The sequence below is a fragment of the Cucumis melo genome, chromosome 5 (assembly GCF_025177605.1).
Source record: "Cucumis melo cultivar AY chromosome 5, USDA_Cmelo_AY_1.0, whole genome shotgun sequence".
Classification (NCBI taxonomy): domain Eukaryota; kingdom Viridiplantae; phylum Streptophyta; class Magnoliopsida; order Cucurbitales; family Cucurbitaceae; genus Cucumis; species Cucumis melo.
The window spans coordinates 23682712-23705971 of NC_066861.1; the positions used below are offsets into that span (position 1 = coordinate 23682712).

The following is a 23260-nucleotide window of genomic DNA, read 5'->3' on the forward strand; positions in this document are numbered from 1 at the left end:
AGGTTGGATCGTCTAGATTGTCAAATCATTTGAACTGTAATCCATTTTAACTTTAAATTGCTTTTTCCGTTTTTGAAAAAAAAATCTGTATCTTAACAATGATTTAACACACCATTAAAAAGTTTTAATGTAAACAGTTAAGAACTTGAAATATAATTAATCTTTTGAGTTTAAACTATTCCCGTACTTTAACTAGAGAATTAGAAGATTTTGATTGTTGTCGAACAACTTTAATGGAGCTATCTTAGCATGTTTGAAAGTGAGGTTAAAATCATCAAAATCACTTTCTTCCTTGGTTCAATCATTCTAAACTACGCTTTTAATAACTTAAAATTAATCCAATATTAAACTCCACACTTCTAAAAGTAACATTGTCACCAAAATTAGTTTTGAAGGATTAAACCTTTAGAGCCTTTCTCCATAGGTTGGTGGTTAATTTAAAGCTGAGGTATGTAGAATCCTAACCCCAGATTCAAAAACAAAATTCAAACTAGGCCAGCTTTCTCAAATGGTATCGATTTTACTTCAGTTCTCTATATAAATCTAGGGTTGCATTTGTACAGAGATTAAAGAGAATTTCGAAAAAATTTAAGATGTCTAATTAGATAATTATGCATAAACAAAAAACAATTACAAAAGATGAGAAAAATATCATATAAGTTAAATTTCCTCTACCAACTCCCCGGACCGGAGGGGGTTTTTAAAACAATATGACCCAAAAATTTTGATAAGGTAAAATAACACTGCACGATGGCAAATGCACCTCTTTGATTTTTCCTCATATTGTACCTATACTCCAGTTGAGGCTGAAAATACAAACAACGAAACAAGGAATTATCAACAGAAGCTCTCACAAGAAGGTTCGGAATGAATTAAGAATGCAACTTAGTGTATAACAACATGAAATAGGGATTAACATCCTTGTCAGGGGTTATTATCTTTTAGAGTATAACAACATGAAAAAGGGATGGGGATTGAGATCCTTCTCAGTGTTTTGAAAACCCCAACCAAGCACAAGTATGAGCCTCGCACATTAGGTAGTTCTGGGGCTTTTTGTTAGGTACTTAAGTACCTTTGAGAATTACGCTCCAAAAGCTAGCTATTGAGGTGAGAGCCAAAGTAGGACAAAGGTATTCCATACCACCTTGGTTACTAAAACTTTTTCCTTATTTTGAAAGTTAATAATAATAATTAGGGTTTTCCTTCCTAATAAACCGACAAAAGAAAAAATTAATAAGCCGCAAACTACATGTGTTTGGGATTTTTTTTTCATATTCCCACTTCAACTGTGTTTTCTCCTTTCTATGCCATACTTTCATAAAGGGTGCATCTCACGCCCCCAGAAAACAACATTGATCCTTCTCTAATTCAGTCTTTGATATGCATAAGGCAACTACAGTTTAGTTTTGAAAAATTAAGGTTATGTTTAGAAACCATAAAAGTTGTTCCTAAGCACAACAAAAACCGATGCAAATTTGTATTATCAAATTTTAAAAAGACTAACTTCAGGTAAGGCCTTATCAGTGCTGACAACATAACAAAATAAGCGAACAGCAAGTGACCAGGAATTATATAGTATGTACCTTTGGGAGCTGGTGGTTCATCTTGAGGCTTCATGGCTGGGAAGAGAAGAACTTCCTGTTTTCACAAAAATAACCGTTTGAAAAGATAATAATAAAAACAATGGAGAGTATGGATCACCAGAAGCAAGCAGCCATTAAAGTAGGTGTGGTCACAAAAAAAAAAACAGGCATGAAGTACAAACCTTGATGTTTTGTGAATCCGTCAACAACATAGCTAGCCTATCAATGCCCATTCCCCAGCCACCGGTAGGAGGCAATCCATACTCAAGAGCTGTACAAAACGTCTCATCCAAAGCCATTGCTTCATCATCACCCGACTGCCTGTCCTGTTAAAGAAAACCAAGTACAAAAGAATTCAACAAATTGTCAATCAATTCACCAAAACATCATTTATGTTTCTAAGGGTTTTAACTCAAAGCTGCGGAGGTTGTTGATACCTTAAGTTGTTCAGCAAACCGTTGGCGTTGTACAACAGGATCATTCAACTCTGTGTACGCATTACATACCTGAATAGTCATCAAGTGTTAACAGCATAAACATAAGGCACGCATATGCAAACACGTGTATGATATAGAAACAAAAAAAAGCAAATCATAGTGAAGTTTTGGTAGTGTACTTCATGTTTGTTGACAAACAATTCGAAACGTTCAGTTAGACTAGGTCTTGCTCTATGCCACTTTGCCAAAGGACTCATAATCTCTGGATGGTTGATAATGAACGCAGGATTCACACACGTCTCTTCTAGGAAGTGCCCCACAAGCTGCCAAAATAATTACTTTTAAAATACTGATGTGAAAAATGAATTAGTAGTAGGCAAGCGAACAAGGGGCCCAACTAGAAAAAACACATTAGCAGGGTAAAGTTTCCAGAAATAAGATTAGCTACTTGTCTTCCTTCTTGAAACTGAAATTTCTTATAAAACACAATATGCTTCGAAAGACAAAATCACATGACTAAGAGAATTACTTTATCTAGCAAGCGAGCAGTTGTTTCAGGTGGAGGACATTTGATTTCAAACTTCTGGCATGCCTCTCTAAGATATTTATTTGCTTCATCACTAGATAAATCCTTGGGTATATTGAGATTTGCCATCTTTTCTAGTTCCTCTATCATGTCAATCCTCCTGCAGTACGTTAAAAAAAATAAAGGTAATTCCAAATAAGATTCTGGTCGGTACTCAACACAGAGCAAGTTTATAAACGGGCTAGAAAAGATTATTGCAAACCAACCTGAAAGGGGGAGTGAAATCGATCTCAATTGGATCATTATCAAGCCCGTTTGAATGATATTTTACTTTATAGCTCCCTGTAAGCTCCTTAACCATCCCTATTTAGTTCCAACAATGTCAGAGAAGAATAGAAACAAATAGATAAATATAGAAAACAGGAAACGCGTCATGCAGAATCCACAGGAGTTATCATGCATGCAAAATCCTAAATTTTAAAATTACCACTTAGCATCTTCTCAGTAAGTTCCATCAAATCATTGTAGTCAGCAAAGGCCATGTAGAACTCGCAGGTGGTGAACTCAGGATTATGAGTCAAATCAATACCCTCGTTTCTAAATTGCTTCCCTATCTCATATACACGGTCTAAACCACCAACAACTAACTCCTTGAGATAGAGTTCAGGTGCAATGCGCATAAACAATTTCATGTTAAGATCATTATGGAAGGTCACAAATGGACGGGCTGCTGCTCCTCCAGCAATCATGTTCATCATTGGCGTTTCAACCTAAAGGTTCAAACATTTAAAAAAATAAAATTAGATTAGATTAAAAAAAATTAAAAAAAAGGAAAATAAATTACAAGTACATGTAATGCAATCCAAAATCATATATGCCAATTATCAATAGTAAACAAACCTCCAAGAAGTCAAGATCATCAAGAAACTTCCTAATATATTGGATTACTTTAGCTCTGGTTTTGAATATTTGCCTCACTTCCATATTTAACATCAAATCCAGATATCGTTGGCGATAACGAGTTTCCTGGAATTAAGAAACTAAACATGTCAATAACATAATATTTGGTCAGGGATAACAAACCAAGGGACAAACAGACAGTGTCAGCAATGAAAATGTTGGTACATAGATCGTGAAAGAATGCATGAATCGGAAGATTGAGAAATTCACTGTAAAATATAAGTTGTGAGAATGTTCATAACAAATGTAATTTGATGGAACCGCTGTCTGTATAGCTAGTTTTTTATTTACATAGAACCTCTATAAGGAGGCAAGAAGGGTGAGTGTCCAAGCTAGACATTGAAAAAGTCTGACTTAGGCCCCGTTTAGGTATGCCTTTGCAAATGTAAAAAACAATTATGGGATAAAATGAATTTGGGGAAAAGAATTAGAATAGTAACAAAATATTTATTAATATACTAAGACTACTTTAAAATTTACCAAAGCGTGTCTATAATGCAAAGCTAACGGATACCAGTTTTTGGATTCAACTTGCCACCTTCTCCAACCATTTACAAATTTCAAATTTAACTTTCCACATTTATGTATTTATTTTTTCACATTTATTCTTTCATGAAATTCTGATTGACCAATTTTTTACCACAATTATTCTTCTTAAACTCTTATCAAATAATTTAAATTGAACCAAATTAGGTGCAACTTATTTATAAATTTTTAAATATTTATCTAGTAATAAATTATAGATTAAATATCAATATAAAAATAATTGAAATAATGAACCTATTTTGGTTCTTTTGACTAAAGTACTAAACTACATCGATTTAGTGTTAATTTACCAAACATCCTAACTAGGTTTTTCTAATTTAAAATGAAATATCCCGAATACTATTTTACTTTCACAACTCGTTTTTTATATACGTGAGTGTCAAGGCTAGCTTGCACACTAATCTCAGGACAACTCGCTTAAATTTCACAACCAACTTTTCTAAAAGCACAACTACCAATGCAAACTCCTATGTTCACCCATACTCTCATTGTGAAGTCCCATTGGACCAAAAATAGGGATTATGTTCACCCATACTCTCATTGTGAAATCCCTTTTGACAGGTTCGAACATCGCTGAAGAAGAGGTTTAAACAGCTGCTTGGGGGATGCTCTAGCAGGACACGCTAAAAGCCCTATTTTTGGTCATCGATTATAGACAAATCACCATGAAGTCAGATTGGTGAAAGAATTCAACCGTCTCTAGTGGAGGCAAGTCACTTGAGCTAATTCCGTCCTCACTAGCATCCCTCCCTACTTTTTCTCAATTTTCTCATGCCCTAAAAGTCCATAACTCAGATATTAAGTCAAGTCCTTAGAAAAGTTGATTAATGAGCAAGATTAGTGGTGTTGGTGCAAAATCATTTCAGTCAAAGGAGATAAAACGAGGCTTTGGAAAGATAAGTAGTTTAATGGATTTGTTTCTACAAGGCTTTTCCTAAACTTTATTAGATTGTTGACTATAAAGTTTTTGGCTAACCATTTGTTGCACTGCAAATTTTAAAAGCTGGAAGTTGAATTTCATAAGCAATCCTACTAATTTGGATGTGGCACTCTCCCATACACTTTCTAATATCAGACCTAGTGACAAAGATGTTAAAGTTGGGAGTTTGTATTCTGTAAAATCCTTCTTGCCAAAGGTGATTACGATCATATACTCTCCTTTACAGAATTTGTCTTTGGATGAAAAGTTAAGATGAAACAGATGTCCCTGTAGGTAAACAAAAGGAAGTGATGACAAATAGAATAGGTACCTGATCTTTTAAAATATAGGTTTCAGGATTCCTGGTACAACCTGGGGCCCACGCATCATTTTTCTGAACCAGAATGAGAACATAATGAGAACCCATCTAACCAGTCTAGACAGAGAAATTAGCTTCATTCACCTTCAAATTTGCATTATCAGAACCAGGAGCCGCCTTCTGCCTCGGCATCATGTGCAGACAGTGAGAAAGGACGATGAATGATTTTGGAAAGATACTGAGCTCTCCCCTCTTTGTTTTTCCTGTAAGAATAGAACATATCAAACCTACTCAGAAATAGCTTTTCCATTTTCATAAAAGTCAGGTAATAAAATGAAATGAAGTGCTCAGGGAAGAAAATGCCAATCCGTGGCATGGGTCCATGGGTTTTTCTTTCATTTCCTTTTCCTTCCTTCTTCCTTCATTATCCTTTGAGAAACCCAGCTTTCACTGAGAAGAATTGGATTCCTCACAGGGGAGTGACTGACTATAATTTTATTGTGCAACCACACTGCAACTGAGAGACAAGAATAAAAAAGAACTATATGGTGTGTCTCCAGTTCCTCTCTTTAACCTTATAATGGAAGGGATACATCGAAACATGATGACACACAGAAGGAACTAGAAAGGAAAAAGACAATTGAAGAACATTGAACAAACATCGTAAACTAGACTTCTGCAAAATATAGAGAATGAGCAAAAAAGAGTGATCAAGCAATCATTGCAGCCCAACCTGGAAACCCAGTGACACCAACAATATCCCCACGCTTAACACTGGCATGAAACCTTGCAAATTCAGCTTCATCTAGCTCTGAGTTCCTGCATCATTAAAATGGAAATATTATAACCTTTTTCTTCTCTTATAAAACAAATAGAAAAAGAAACCTTTGTATTGAATTGAAGAACAAAATAGAAACCACATAGGTCTTAATGGATAAAACACATAATAAGCATTCACAACAAATTTGATAGACATGCACTTCATCAGATTCATACAAAATGCAGCATACTGGGTGGTTTGATAGGATCTACCAAGAAAATAATTATCATATCATTTCCAAGAATTTAAATAACTTTTCCTAAATTGTAATGTAAAATCATGGGAAAAAAATTATATACGTGTGCATGTAAAACTTATATTATTAATTAATAATTATTTTCAATGTCACTCTAACAATGGACATTTTTTGTAACTTATGATGTGTATAAATTTTTCAATAAATTCAAAGCACATACTTATTTTATCATAAAAACTAGTTTCATCGTGAATGAATATGAATGAAATTTTTTAATTGTAATATGAAATAAAGTGAAAATTTGGACAGGGTATCAAACTCTTAATATTCATAATTATTAGAACTAAAGGATTAGAAAAATACTTGTGCATCTTAGGCAACATCCATTTTTTGGATCCACCCAGTCATCCAACCACAGTTTTATCTGGTGTGTGATTGGGCAACAAAAGGATGGGTATGAGGCACTCAAGTACTACTCAAAGGATAAAAGCAAGAAGAGAAGCAAAATAATTATATACATACCGTGCATCCGTCATAACTTGGATTTTAGCACCAGAACCATGGAGATCATAAAACAACAACTTCGAGGAGGATGATCTTTTGCTCATTATCCTCCCTTGAATGAGACCAGAAAAAAATAATATAAATCAAAAGATGATTGGGATATCAACAAAAAGAATTATGAAAAAGTAACAAGATTTGGTTCTAAGTACCGGCAAGAGATACCAAGACATCTTCAAGATGATCACCGTTGCTTAAGTTTCCATATTTCTCAATGTACTCAGGGAGAGACATTGAAACCTGAAACTTGTGAGGATATGGATTTTTACCATCTGCCTTCTGGGATGCAAGATATTTCAGCCTATTTTCAAAATATTGCTGCAAAACACGAGACAATTGGGGGAGAAGAATCAGTTTGACAACAGTTCTACAAAGTAAGCAACAGAACTTGTCAAAACAAGAATTTAAAAGTCATACCGTGGGATCCATTTCTTCATCATCTACTGCTACAGATTTCTTGTTTTGGGGTGCTTCCTGATACACAAAACATTTCAGTTACAGAGAACTTTCTCCGGTGGTAGTCAAAAACTAACAAGCACAGACACTTCAGTTTGGATAGCGTGCCAGTGTCCGACACGTTTTGGACAATTGGACACTCTGACACTTGATGGCACCTATTAGATGCTTGCTAGTGCAACAAATGTATTAGATGCATAGAACACTCGTTGAGTAGACTAAGAAAAAGACACATATATTACAATAATAATAACCTTTGAGCATGGAATACATCAAGTTAAGTCTTTTAAACATATAAATGCATCGATTCATTTACTATAAAATGATATATATATATATATATATATATATATATATATATATTATTTTTTTAATGAATATTTTAAAAAGCATGTCCTAGGTTTTAAAATATGGTGTGTCACCGTGTCGTGTTGTATTCGTGTCTTGTATCTGTGTCTGTGCTTCTTAGGTCAAAAATAAGAGTATAGCATTATACCTGGCCAAGAATATTAATAACTCATTTCCCTTTATACAAATATAGCCGTTAAACATACAACCAATTAGAACAACCATATTTGATAATCTCAATCGAGAATGGACAATTATTCCACCCTGTTCTATTCTTATGTATTGCATTCTATACACACTCAAATCTTTAGGTGTTCCGTTAGTGACCACTATTACCTGCTTTGCTTTCTCCTTCAGTTCCTCCTTACGCCTCCTTTCCTCTTCCTTCTGCTTCATCTTTAATTCCTTCTTGCGTGCACTGAGAACATTCCAATGTTAAAGCCTTAAAAAAATTAAAAAGTCGTAGTTTTGACGAAAAACTACCCTACTTAAAACAACATTAAAAGAACAAAATCGAAACAATGAAATAAAAATCTACTAATTGAGACTAAACCCAGTCTCAAATGAGTGAACTCTAACACCCATTTCCACACATTAGCTTAAATAAACGCAAAAATACACAAAAATTCAACAAAACACTTACTTCTTGCTTATAGTTTCTTCAGCACCTGGAGCAGAGTCGGCCATGTCTGGAGCCGCAGTAGTGGAACCCAATGCTAAATCAGAGACAGCCTTTGCAGCGCCGTCAATAGAACTCGCCATTTTCAGATGAAGAGTGAAAGCTCCAATGGGTAGAAGCTTATAAAGCTCGCAGATTCCTTGTAGTCCAAGGCGTGGAGTGGAGAATTGCGAAGAAAAAGCCGCCGCCGAGGTGGAAAGGATTTTTCTAACACCAAAAATTGGGACGTGGGTTTCAAGTTTAGGGTTTACAAGGAGACGAAACCACCACACCATTTCATAAGAGTGTAAAAAAAATCGTTACTATATTAAAAGTTGTTTAGAGGAGGGAGGAGAATACTTTTTCTTTTGGACCATTCTACCCCCCTTTCCATATTTAAAATCTATTTTCTATCTTAAATTTCTTTGGTTAGATTCTTTATGTTTTTATTAAATATAAGTACAAATCAAAATATTTAGATTCTATAAGACATTTCAAGAACAGAAAAAGTGTAGAAGCCTGCAACGAAAAATACCAAAAATACCTTGATTAACATACAATTAATCGGCCACATGCGAGTGATAAATCTTCTTTTAAACGATCGTGTACTACAGTCTAAACGAATGATCTACGATCATTTAGGTCATGATACACGATCATGTAGTTTATTTTAACAATAGAAAAAAAAAAAGCTTTAATTTTAAACGATCGTGTTGACTATGCTAAATGATAGCATCCACTATGGTAAGAGATCGTTTAGATCCTATCCACACGGTTATGTATCTTTTATTAAACGATTAAAAAATGATTTCAAATATAAACGATCATGTTGATTATGCTAAACGATCCTATTGACTATGATAAGTGATTGTTTTGATTATGGTAAGCTGTCGTTTAGATCATATCAAGATAATCGTGTAGTTCTTTTTAAACAATGGGAGAATAGCTTCAAATTTAAGCGATCGTGTTGACAATGGTAAACAATCTTTTAGATTATGTTGAAATGATATTTAAACGATCTTGATATTCTCAAATACGAGGAAGATGAAGTACCTTCAAAGAATCTTAACAAAAATAGTGAAGATATAATAGAAGATTAAACAGAATAATAAATCGTTTAAAAACAGAAGAAATGAAATTTGAGTGAGGGGATGAAGAAATCTGAAATAGAATAAATTGCAAAGATGAAGAAAGTGAAATAATGCAAGGACAAATCTGAAAATTATGAAAATATTGTACCAGTTTCATGAATAAGTTTTTTTGTTATACGCAAGACAGATATTTTGGTGTTTTATTGTATTCACGAAAATTAACCGTTTTTTAGCATTATGTACTATAAAAAAACACCCATTCAAAATTCTGATTGAATTTGGAGAATCAATAATATCAAACTATTCTGTCCAAAGATTTATTATTTAATTCCAGATATATCCCTCGTTTAACTTTTACTTGGTTATTATTTACAAAGTTTTTAACTTGGTAAAAAAAAAATGAAATCCATATAGAATTCTATAATTATGTGATTTTTTCAAAATTTCATAACTCCATATTTAACTTGGGTTCAATGTTATATTAATTGATTTATTACTCTTTAAACGAATTCTAAATTCTATATTCATAATTTCATATATAACATAAAAAACAAAAAAAAGGTGGTTTTGAATTGTTGTAGCCAATTGAATTTGGATTTTTTTTTCAAAAGATAAAAAGTAATTGTTCACACGAGATTTCAGGAAAAATTTAATTCGTGGAATCGAACTTTGTATTGATTTATGTATTGCAGATACAATCTCTAATATTTACTCATTTGATTTTTTCTCTTGGATACAAAGAGTAAAATTTAAAACTTCGTGGTCTTCGATCTTCAAGAAGTTGTAACTACAAGTCAATTCAAGCTTCAATCTTCTGGAATTCAAGGAAAGTTTGATCTTCCAAGTATTCGATCTTTCAGAAGGTTGATTTCGAGGTTGATAATAACTTGCACGTCTTGAGAGTCTTTAGAAGTTGTTGTCTTCAATTCTTTAGAGCTTTGATTCTTCTCTTCAATCAAAGGTCCCTCCAAGATGAATGAGAAGGTCTCTATTTATAGAGAATCTCGATGGGCTTTAGGTGGCTTGGGCCCATTTGCTTGTTGGGCGGGCTTAGGCCTGGGCCCATCTGCTTGTTGGGTTTGGGCTTGGACTCATCTGCTTGTTGGGCTTGAGCTTGGACCTGTTTTCTTGACAGGCTTGGGCTCGGACCCATTTGCTCGATCGGTTTGGGCTTGGATCCATTTGCTTGTGGGCTCGAACTCGGTCCACTTATTTGCGTAAGCTCGGGTCCATTATTTCTTTGCCCCAATTTTTTAGGGGCTTCAACTAGGTTGGATATGAGAAAACTTGACTACCCAAATCCAATCAAATTATAATTATCTCAATTTTGCTGTGATGACGTGGCGTGATTTAATTGGTCAAAATTTCCTGTTCAACAAATGCCCCCTTTTCGAGATTTGTACACGTGTATGGGTGGATGAATCTCGAAAATGATAAGCTGAAACAAAAAATACAAGTGATATTGTTCTTGACTTTTGCTCCAGTTAATATGTCGAATGAATCAAACTATGCGTTTGGACATAAATTTGATTAAAAATGAAGTTTTGATACAGCCCAATATCAAATTTGTAGTGAATTTTGATTTTAATTCACAATTTATTTATTTATTTTGGAATATAGCCAAAACTTGAATGAAGTTGAACTTTTTCTTTTTTACCAATGAACTTAATGGAAGAATTGAGACTTAACATTTATAAATATTGGAATATTGCCAATTCATCGAAATATGAATTTAAGTCAAAGTTTTTTTTTTTTTTTTTGCATATTCTCTTGATTTGAATTTTTTTAGCGAATTGGGATAAAATTTGAAAAGTTTGCCATTTTTTTTTACTTCATTTCAAATCCATTTATGATTTGGGATAAAATTTAAACATTTTTTTTAATAGATGAGAAAAGAAAATCGGGGGATTTTTTTTCCAAGATTTGAGGTGTTTTTTTTTTAAGGTTTAATTATGAGGAGGATATGGGAGGGATAAGACTTGAAATTTTTTTAACGCTTTTAAAAAAAATAGAATGTCATTATTTTTTTTTCTTAATTAATCTTTAAAAAAACAATAGAGGGTTTTTTTTTTTTAATAAAGGAAAAGAATAGAGGAGGTTAGGAATTCTCTCCTATAATCTCACCTAATCTAACTATTTGTTAAGAAGATTTTTATTTAGTTTGTTGAGAAAAGATTTGATTAGCTACCTTCCATCCTTTATAAATAGGGAAGAAGCTTGCAAACAAAATTCACACAAATTCATCTTCTCTAACTTTTTTTTTCATTGCATATGTGTTTGATCCTCCAATTCTTTTTCTTTATTTGAGAGAGAGAAAAAAAATCCGATGTGCTTCTTTTTTTTTTTCATGATTTGGAAGAAGAGGTGATAAATGAAAAAAAACAGATTTTTATTTTTCATTCAATTGGTAAGGAAGAGCACAGATGGAGAAGAGAAAGGAGAGAGAGAAGAGAAAAAAAAACTTTTTTTTTTTAAATTTTTGGAGAGATTTCTTTTCTTTTCTTTTTCTTTTTCTTTTTTTTTCTTTTCTTATTTCTTTTTTTTTTCTTTTCTTATTTCTTTTTTTTTTCTTTTCTTATTTCTTTTTTTTTCTTCTATTTCTTTTCTTTTCTATATATATATATATATATTATATATATATATATATATATATATATATATATATATTTTTTCTTTTTCAATTACCTTTTCCCCTCTTTTTTTTTCACGTTTTTCATCTCTTTTTTTTTTTTTTTTTTTTTTTTTTACATTTTTACTTCTTTTAGTTTAGTTTTTTTTTCTTTGTTTACTTTTATTTCATTTTCATTTTTTTTCTTCCTGTCCTTTTTTTTAACTTTTTTTTGTTTTTTTTTGTTTTTTTTTAGAAAAAGTTTTCTTTGCTCTTTTTTTTTTAAACTGTTTTGTTCTAACATTTTTTTTCAAGTTTTTTTAGTTACTTTCTTTTTAAAACTTTTTTTTCTTTTCTTGTTTTTTTTACTCTTTTTTTTAGATTCGCGCCAACTTGAAGCTATACCAAAGTTGACTTTTTTTTTGTAGTCTCATGCAAGTATATATGAAGTTTCCTTGATGTCCTGCTTCTTTAATGACGCCCTGTTTCTTCATCGACACCTAGGGTTTGTGCATGATAGACGATGCAACTCTATCATGACGCCCTACTTATTCCTCGACGCCTGGGGTTTGTTCATGATAGACGATGCAACTCTATCATGATGCCCTACTGCTTTATCGACGTCTGGGGTTTGTTCATGATAGACGATGCAACTCTATCATGACGCCCTGCTGCTTCCTCGACGTCTGGGGTTTGTTCATGATAGACGATGCAACTCTATCATGACGCCCTACTTATTCATCGACGCCTGGGGTTTGTTCATGATAGACGATGCAACTCTATCATGACGCCCTGCTGCTTCCTCGACGTCTGGGGTTTGTTCATGATAGACGATGCAACTCTATCATGACGCCCTACTTATTCATCGACGCCTGGGTTTGTTCATGATAGACGATGCAACTTTATCATGACGCCCTACTGCTTTACCGACGTCTGGGTTTGTTCATGATAGACGATGCAACTCTATCATGACGCCCTACTTATTCATCGACGCCTGGGGTTTGTTCATGATAGACGATGCAACTCTATCATGACGCCCTGCTGCTTCCTCGACGTCTGGGGTTTGTTCATGATAGACGATGCAACTCTATCATGACGCCCTACTTATTCATCGACGCCTGGGGTTTGTTCATGATAGACGATGCAACTTTATCATGACGCCCTACTGCTTTACCGACGTCTGGGGTTTGTTCATGATAGACGATGCAACTCTATCATGACGCCCTGCTGCTTCCTCGACGTCTGGGGTTTGTTCATGATAGACGATGCAACTCTATCATGACGCCCTACTTATTCATCGACGCCTGGGGTTTGTTCATGATAGACGATGCAACTCTATCATGACGCCCTACTGCTTTACCGACGTCTGAGGTTTGTTCATGATAGATGATGCAACTCTATCATGACGCCCTACTTATTCATCGACGCCTGGGGTTTGTTCATGATAGACGATGCAACTCTATCATGACGCCCTGCTGCTTCCTCGACGTCTGGGGTTTGTTCATGATAGACGATGCAACTCTATCATGACGCCCTACTTATTCATCGACGCCTGGGGTTTGTTCATGATAGACGATGCAACTTTATCATGACGCCCTACTGCTTTACCGACGTCTGGGGTTTGTTCATGATAGACGATGCAACTCTATCATGACGCCCTACTTGTTCATCGACGCCTGGGATTTGTTCATGATAGATGATGCAACTTTATCATGACACCCTACTTATTCATCGACGCCTGGGGTTTGTTCATGATAGACGATGCAACTCTATCATGACGCCCTGCTGCTTCCTCGACGTCTGGGGTTTGTTCATGATAGACGATGCAACTCTATCATGACGCCCTACTTATTCATCGACGCCTGGGGTTTGTTCATGATAGACGATGCAACTTTATCATGACGCCCTATTGCTTTACCGACGTCTGGGGTTTGTTCATGATAGACGATGCAACTCTATCATGATGCCCTACTTATTCATCGACGCCTGGGGTTTGTTCATGATAGACGATGCAACTCTATCATGACGCCCTGCTGCTTCCTCGACGTCTGGGGTTTGTTCATGATAGACGATGCAACTCTATCATGACGCCCTACTTATTCATCGACGCCTGGGGTTTGTTCATGATAGACGATGCAACTCTATCATGACGCCCTACTGCTTCCTCGACGCCACTCTCCGTCTACTTTGCTTTTATATATTCTTTGCTCCAAGATGATATCATCAGCGCTAACTTGCTTCTGGCGAACTTCATTTGCAGAACGATGGTTTACTTCACAGAATGATGATTGTCTGGAGTTTGACACCTTATAGTTCTGATAGAAATCAACCAAGAGGAGATGGACTCGCTTGTGTCGCATTGAAGACGAAGATCGACTACACCGCATTAAAGATGATCATCGTGTGTGCCGCATTGAAGAGAATGATTGTCTGTGCCACATTGAAGATGATGATCGCCTAGACTGCGCCGCATTGAAGATGAAGATGATGACCGCCTTTGTTTCGTCGTATTAAAGATGAAGATGATGATCATTTCTACTGTGTCACGTTGAAGATAAGGATGATGAACACATTTAAGATGAAGATGGTTATCATTTCTGTTGTGCCCATATTGAAGATATAGATGATGGTCCATGAAGATGATGATCGTTTCTACTATACCGCATTAAAGATGAAGATGATTGTCTGCGCCGCGCCACATTGAAGATGAAGATGAGGAATGCCTTGGCCACGCTACATTGAAAAAGAAGATGAAGATGAAGATCTTCTAAGGTGCAATATGTGTGAGAAAATGAAGATGAAGATCCTCTCGGCTGCAACACATGTGAGAAGATGAAGATGATGGTCTCCTCGATTACAACACATGTGAGAAGATGAAGATGATGATCCTCTCGGCTGTAGCACATTAGAGACGATGATTTTCTTAGCTGTAACATATTTGAGACAACGATCTTTTTTACTGCAACATATTTGAAACGATGACATTTTCGGCTGCTACACATATTTGAGACGACGATCTTCTTGGTTGTAACATATTTGAGATGACGACATCCTCGATTACAACATATTTGAGACGACGACCTTCTCGACTGCAACATATTTCAGACGATGACATTTTCGGTTACAACATATATTAGACGACGACATTCTTAGCTATAACATATTTGAGACGATGATCTTCTCTACTGCAACATATTTAAGAACGACGATCTTATTAGCTGCAACATATTTGAGGGGACGACCTTCTCGGCGGCGACATATTAGAGACGACGACATCCTCGGCTGCAATATATATGAGACGACGACTTTCTCGGCTACAATATACTTGAGACAAAAATCTTTTTAGCTGCAACATATTTGAGACGATGATCTTCTCAGTTGTAACATATTTAAGGCGATGATCTTCTCTGCTGCAACATATTTAAGAACGACAATCTTCTCAGCTGCAACATATTTGAAGGGACGACCTTCTCGACGGCAACATATTTGAGACGACGACATCCTCAGCTGCAATATATATGAGACGACGACTTTCTCGGCTACAATATACTTGAGACAAAAATATTTTTGGCTGCAACATATTTGAGACGACGATCTTCTCGATTGTAACATATTTGAGACGATGATCTTTTCTGCTTCAACATATTTAAGAACGGCAATCTTCTGAGCTGCAACATATTTTAGGGGACGACCTTCTCGACGATAATATATTTGAGACGACGACATCCTCGGCTGCAACATATATGAGATGACGACCTTTTTGGCTGCAACGTATTTGAGACGACGATCTTCTCGGTTGTAATATATTTGAGACGATGATCTTCTCTGCTACAACATATTTAAGAACGATAATCTTCTCAGCTGCAACATATTTGAGACGATGATCTTCTTGGTTGTAACATATTTGAGACGACGATCTTCTCAGCTGCAACATATTTAAGAACGACAATCTTCTCCGCTGCAACATATTTGAGGGGACGACCTCCTCGGCGACAACATATTTGAGATGACGACATCCTCGGCTGCAATATATATGAGACGACGACTTTCTCGGTTGCACGAGACGATGACATTCTCAGCTACAATATACTTGAGATAAAAATCTTTTTGGCTGCAACATATTTGAGACGACGATCTTCTCGGTTGTAACATATTTGAGACGATGATCTTCTCTGCTGCAACATATTTAAGAACAACAATCTTCTCAGCTGCAACATATTTGAGGGGACGACCTTCTCGACGGCAACATATTTGAGACGACGACATCCTCGGCTGCAATAATATGAGACGACGACATCCTCGGCTGCAATATATATGAGACGACGACTTTCTCGGCTACAATATACTTGAGACAAAAATCTTTTTGGCTGCAACATATTTGAGACGACGATCTTCTCGGTTGTAACATATTTGAGACGACGATCTTCTCAGCTGCAACATATTTAAGAACGACAATCTTCTCAGCTGCAACATATTTGAGGGGACGACCTCCTTGGCGACAACATATTTGAGACGACGACATCCTCGACTGTAATATATATGAGACGACAACTTTCTCGGCTACAATATACTTGAGACAAAAATCTTTTTGACTGCAACATATTTGAGACGACGATTTTCTCGGTTGTAACATATTTGAGACGACGATCTTCTCAGCTGCAACATATTTAAGAACGACAATCTTCTCAGCTGCAACATATTTGAGGGGACGACCTCCTCGGCGACAACATATTTGAGACGACGACATCCTCGGCTGCAATATATATGAGACGACAACTTTCTCGGCTACAATATACTTGAGACAAAAAATCTTTTTGGCTGCAACATATTTGAGATGATGAAGATGAAGATCCTCTCGGCTGCAACACATGGGAGAAGATGAAGATGAAGATCCTCTCGGCTGCAATACATGTGAGAAAATGAAGGTGATAAATCTCTCAGCTGCAATACATGTGAGAAGATGAAGATGAAGATCCTCTTGGGCACAACACATGGAAAGATCCTTGTCTGCAACATATCAAAGAGGAGTAGAGTTCGCTGGTCAACATTTTGGAGAAGAGGCGAACGCACCTAACGAAGGTAGACAATTAAACATCTTTGTTGTCACAAAAGAGGCCACCGAGGCGCTAGCTACGGTTCAAAAGAGCCTGAACGCTGCACGCGAAGAATTTAAGAACTCAAGTGGAGGCTTTAACTTTGCCCCCTTTGCCCCCATTCTTTTTTTTTCTTTAGTTGTATTCTTGTAAATACAAGAATTTGTTGAATGGTGATGAGAATGTTCTTATTCTGGTGTGACTGCTCCTGAATTTCATTTTATACTGTTTACGCATCATTTACTATGCGCTTACATCATCACAATGAAGAATAATACTTTTTTTTTACGTGCGACTGAACTTAAAGTGAACTTTAAGCTGCCTACGTACCCTTTTTATAACATAGGGATCAAGTCATAACGTAGTTCAACTCTTTTTTTTTTTTGCCATTCACCTTTTAATCTCTTGTGGGCTAGGAGCACCATGCAGTTTAGGCTCTTGCAATAAGGAGCTTTGCATATTTAACAGCTTTTATTTTCAACAAGAATTTGTTCATCTCCTTCGTTTGTAGGATTGGTGAAGATAATAAATCTTGGTTTCACAGTCAAGGAACCTTCTGTATTTATGTCAACAAACAACTTCCTCTTCATGCGTGACGGGACATAACTGTGAATCTTATCGTCATCATTTTCTTTACGAAATGGTTATGCCTTCGAAGATTTCATCTCTCTTTGTTGTTGATCATTTGTCATCTTTAGACGATCAAAAACAGATGTTGAAGGTCGATCTTTCTTCGATGTGGAGATACTCAGCCTTTTGAAAGTTGAAGTTCGATGTAAATAAACGTTGGACATTGGTTTTCCTCTTCTTTCGTGGCCATACTCAATCTTTGAAAGACTGAAGATCGAGTAGTTGAAGGCTTGATACGATCAAAGACAGAGGTTCTTTGATTAATTTCATTTGAATTGTTGACTTCTTTAGAAGATCCATAATTGTTGTCGACTTCTACTATGTTGGCAGCATGACATGCAGTGACTTCAAGTATTTCTTCTGGATGATCCTCAAGGAAACTTCTTGGGAGGAATTCTGCCAAAGTTATCGATCGTCGAAGTTGGAGGAAGTCCTCATCTTTTCCTTTTATGGGCTTAGGATTCCACATCTTCTTGTTCCTTCTTCCTTTCTTTTTATAGGAGAGGCTTCCTTTTGCATACTTTTGATGGAATCGCGACTGCTTTTGAATGGAATTTGGTTGCCTCCCTTTTTGACGAGTGACTGTTATCCATCCTTCGCATCATCTTTACCATGCGCTTCTTTATTTTGGGAGTTTATCGTCACGATCCTTTGTTGGAATAGAACAAGTATAGGTGCAGAAGTCCCAAATTGAATCAAGCTTTTTCTTTGATCATCAAGTTGGTTAATGGCGGAACATTTGAAGACATCTCGATCGCAACATGATTCGTCTGAGCTACTTCATCAATATCTAGCTCGATCTTCTTTTCACGAGCCAACTTTAGAATTAGCTCTTTCAACACGAAACACTTTTCAACAGGGTGACTAATGACCCGATGATACTTGCAGTAGTTAGGATCATCTACTTTTCCTGCTTGTTCTGGTCGTTTGCATTCTGGCAGCTGAATAAGTTGGTTCTTTAGCAGCTGCTCTAACATGTCCGCAACATCAGAGTCAGGAAATGGATAAACTTTTTCCTGTCTTTCTTTAAGAGTTGACTGTCGCTTTTCATCGCCATCATGCTTTCTTTCAATTTCTGTTTCTTTTCTTTTAGAGAAAGATTTCAAAGGAGTTGCATGAACAACCATTGACTCTTTTATGACACTATTTGCAATCTTTTTAGTGTCATCAAGTCCATTCTTGTCACTCCTCGATTTTGGAATCAAGAAATCTTTTGCTCCTCTATTGGCGATACTCAATTCCATATCATGGGCACGAGTCGCCAACTCTTCGAACGTGCGAGGTTTTATTCCCTGTAAAATATAAAGAAGTCCCCAATGCATGCCTTGGGTGCACATCTCCACTGCAGACAGTTCGGTGAGTCGATCCTTATAGTCAAGACTCAGAGCTCTCCATCGGTTGATGTAGTCGATGACTAGTTCTCCCTTTTGTTGTCTTGTGTTTGTCAACTCCATCATGCTGACGATACGTCGGGTGCTATAGAAACGGTTGAGAAAGTCTCTCTCAAGTTGCTCCCAATTATCGATGGATTTGGGCTCCAGATCGATGTACCAGTCGAAGGCATTTCCTTTGAGAGTTCGAACGAACTGTTTGACCAATAAATCTCCTCGCGTACCAGCAGTTTCACATGTTTCGATGAAGTGAGCAACATGTTGTTTTGGGTTGCCTTTTCCATCAAACTGTTGGAACTTGGGAGGTTGGTATCCATTCGGCATTCTGAGATTGTCGATCCTCTTCGTATATGGTTTGGAGTACAAGGAGAAAGTTTGAGCAGGTCCACCATATTGCGTTTTGATGGAGCTTGCAATCATCTCCTGTAATTGTTGAACAGACAACGATGCAATTGAGGTTGAATTTTGTGGTTGACTTTCTTGCATAACTGCCTTCCCTTTGTCAGGTTCTTGACAGTATGTTTATGACTTGATTCAGCAGCATCACGACTTTTAATGTGATTCTTTAGAAATGCAATCTCATAATCCCTTTCTTCCACCACCTTCATGAGCATGTTCACCTTCTTTTCAAGCTCTGCCATTCTATTTTCACTTGTATCCACGTTAATTACCATAACTGACATTATATTTGGGTGAGGCATTTCCTCACTTGAGGGTTTAGAGGACGAGTAGTATTCGTCAATCGCATGATTTTCTTTGATTACAATTCCACCTTTTGGTGGCTTGGAGATTTGCTCCAAAATATTCTTTGCAACTTCAAAAGGTGGCATATCTTCAGATGACTAAATCTCCCTTGAACGGCTACGAGTGTTTGGCCGTTTGCCGATGTCACTGAGAGCTTTGGAAGTGTTGCGTTGAGATGTCATGATTTGGATGTTCTTCAAAAAGAGAAAGAGATGAAAGGTAGAGATGGTCCCACCGGGCGTGCCAAATTGTTCACACGAGATTTCAGGAGAAATTTAATTCGTGGAATCGAACTTTGTATTGATTTATGTATTGCGGATACAATCTCTAATATTTACTCCTTTGATTCTTTCTCTTGGATACAAAGAGTAAAATTTAAAACTTCGTGGTCTTCGATCTTCAAGAAGTTGTAACTACAAGTCAATTCAAGCTTCAATCTTCTGGAATTCAAGGAAAGTTTGATCTTCCAAGTATTCGATCTTTCAGAAGGTTGATTTCGAGGTTGATGATAACTTGCACGTCTTGAGAGTCTTCAGAAGTTGTTGTCTTCAATTCTTCAGAGCTTTGATTCTTCTCTTCAATCAAAGGTCCCTCCAAGATGAATGAGAAGGTCTCTATTTATAGAGAATCTCGATGGGCTTTAGGTGGGCTTGGGCCTATTTGCTTGTTGGGCGGGCTTAGGCCTGGGCCCATCTGCTTGTTGGGTTTGGGCTTGGACCCATCTGCTTTTTGGGCTTGAGCTTGGACCTGTTTTCTTTACAGGCTTGGGCTCGGACCCATTTGCTCGATCGGTTTGGGCTTGGATCCATTTGCTTGGTGGGCTCGAACTCGGCCCACTTATTTGCGTAAGGTCGGGTCCATTATTTCTTTAGCCCAATTTTTTTAGGGGCTTCAACTAGGTTGGATATGAGAAAACTTGACTACCCAAATCCAATCAAATTATAATTATCTCAATTTTGCTGTGATGACGTGGCGTGATTTAATTGGTCAAAATTTCCTGTTCAACAGTAATTGTATATATTATTTTAATATATATTTATTAATCTTTTCAAATTCCAAAAAAAGGAGAAAATAAAATGTAATGAATTATGTTTTTAGTGATTTTGTTTTATGGAGTGTAAATAGTTTGAAAAAACCCAAAAAAATTTGAAATAATCAACTTAATCTTTCCTATAAATAGTCTCATGTATTATTTATGGATTTATAAAAGAGTTTTTTTTATCAAAGAATGAACTTTTTTCTTTTTTGCCAAGATCATTGATTTAAGGTAAATCTCAATTGTTAATTTAAACTTTTACCTTCATTTTGCGAAACTATATTTTGAATTGTTTTAGAGTGCAAGTAGATTCATAATACAAAAAATTTCATTTTAAACTACTCTTTGAGAATACATTGATACAAAATCTCAAACATATTAAAAATAAGCTCGCGCATGCTTTGAAACTTTCTTATAATAATTATCCAATATTTTAAACAATATCCTACTCTTTAGAGTTTCCAAACATATAAGAATTTTTTGAAGCACAAAGACAATCATCCAAGTCTATATTTATTCAATCTTTTAAATGATAATAATTATAATTTATTAATTGTTTTTTTACCTCCCAGGAATGATTTTTTCCTAGCAAGCACATAGATCAACAAAATCAAGTATATGTTCAATCCTCCCCTCCCAAATTACTAACAAAGAAAAGAATGAAATTTGCTTCAATGTTTGAAAATTTTGTATAGTTTGAATAGTTGAATTTTTTGTATTTGAAGATACAATAAACTTCATGATAGATATATTTAATAATTTAAAACATTCGTTATTTTACAAAATACATTTATCTGAAATACTTGAAATGTTTGTGATAATTTCGTTGTGTTTAGATTAAAAGATTAAAACAGATTTTCTTTCTAAAAGTTAGAGGTCTGATTCTCATCTTCGAAATTGTTGTACTAAGAAACTAATAACTATCATACATGTAACGTGTCACAGACATGCTTGTCCAAGGCTAGTTGCCTGTGGCTGCACGATCGCTTTGACACCTTGCATTGTCTTTTTATTTTCCTGAATATTTTTATTAACTATTTCATCTTGCTCTTTAGCATATGCGAGCCTACCGGTTCTCTTTTTGTTCAAAATGTACCATATGAGGGTAAAAATTAAACTAATCACAATATCCACACATCCGAGAGTTATAAGATATAAAGTTGTTGTTGTTCCTGGTTGCTTATAGCCTTATAATATTTTTCCTTTTCTCAAACATGCTTTCAAACGTTTGCGAAAACTCTTTTCTCTAAACCTGTTTTCTAAAACATTTCATTAAAAACGGGGGTGGAGATTGCGAAGTACATCTATTGTGTCATCCACTATTAGGATTGAGTTTGACTGACTTGATTTAGTATGGGGGAACAAGTGTTGTACGATTGCTCCAAATCGTTCACGAAAGTGCGACCATGACACAACGCACATCAATATTTTCTAGTAAGAACAAATGTAAAGTAAATCAGTTGGTGTTCTAAAATTAGAAGAAAAAAAATATTGATATATATACTAGAGATTGATGTTCACGGTTTGGTTTGAAGCTAAAACCGTACCAAACCGCAAAATGCAAAAAATATCTCATCTGAAATTGAATCAAATCGTTCATCTATGTGAAACCGATTCAAAATCGAACCACTAAAAATTGTTATATAATAAAGTTTAAGAACTAAACTGTTACAAAATTGAACATTTAGGATTAACTCATTTCTATTGTTAGAATTAATTTATTTATGCAAAACATTTAGGATTAATTTATTTATGCAAAAAAAAAAAGATTTTCACACTTATTTTTATCGTTAAAATAAAGTATAAGAACTAAATTGTTATATAATAAAGTTTAAGGACTAAATTGTTACAAAATCGAACATTTAAGATTAATTCGTTACAAACTAAAGTCCACGAAAGTTTAGGAACTAAAAATGATTATTGACGTTGATAATAAATGTTGCCAAATTTATTCAATGTTCACAGAAAAGAAAAACATGTAAAAGGAAAAACTTATTGGAAGACAAAAAAAAAAAAACATTGGAGCGAGAAATTCCTAATTTTAGTAACATACTATAAAAGCGAAACTTCAATATAATCTAATAGATGCATGTAGAGCATGTATAACTGATTTTTTTATTTTTATTTCAAGTCTATAACACTTATACATTTGAACTTTTTTGGTTCGATCCCCCACCTTCAATTATTATATTAAAAAGATGTCATTTATTCAATGATAAACTTTGGTCATTTATTCTATTTCAATCACTATGAGCTACTCTTTCCGGTCTAGCTTCCAACTTCTTCTTCCAACGACAACGATGGGTCCTCTAGATTCATTCATTCCATAGATTTAAAG

At 35.4% G+C, this 23260-nt stretch overlaps 1 protein-coding gene across 1 annotated transcript; it reads right to left on the reverse strand.

The window, feature by feature from the left end:
• Window positions 1–576: 576 nt before the first annotated feature.
• On the reverse strand, window positions 577–8640 carry LOC103492812 (lysine--tRNA ligase, cytoplasmic). The gene is made up of 17 exons (XM_008453351.3): window positions 8315–8640; window positions 8008–8089; window positions 7285–7341; window positions 7020–7185; window positions 6829–6922; window positions 6024–6109; window positions 5435–5553; window positions 5303–5365; window positions 3447–3572; window positions 3034–3316; window positions 2813–2909; window positions 2550–2706; window positions 2200–2343; window positions 2021–2089; window positions 1766–1909; window positions 1584–1638; window positions 577–806 (listed from the first exon to the last, which is right to left on the reverse strand). Exons 1-17 carry the CDS (start codon window positions 8623–8625, stop codon window positions 790–792), a joined length of 2070 nt encoding a protein of 689 aa, XP_008451573.1. The 5' UTR covers window positions 8626–8640; the 3' UTR covers window positions 577–789.
• Between the last annotated feature and the right edge of the window lie 14620 nt (window positions 8641–23260).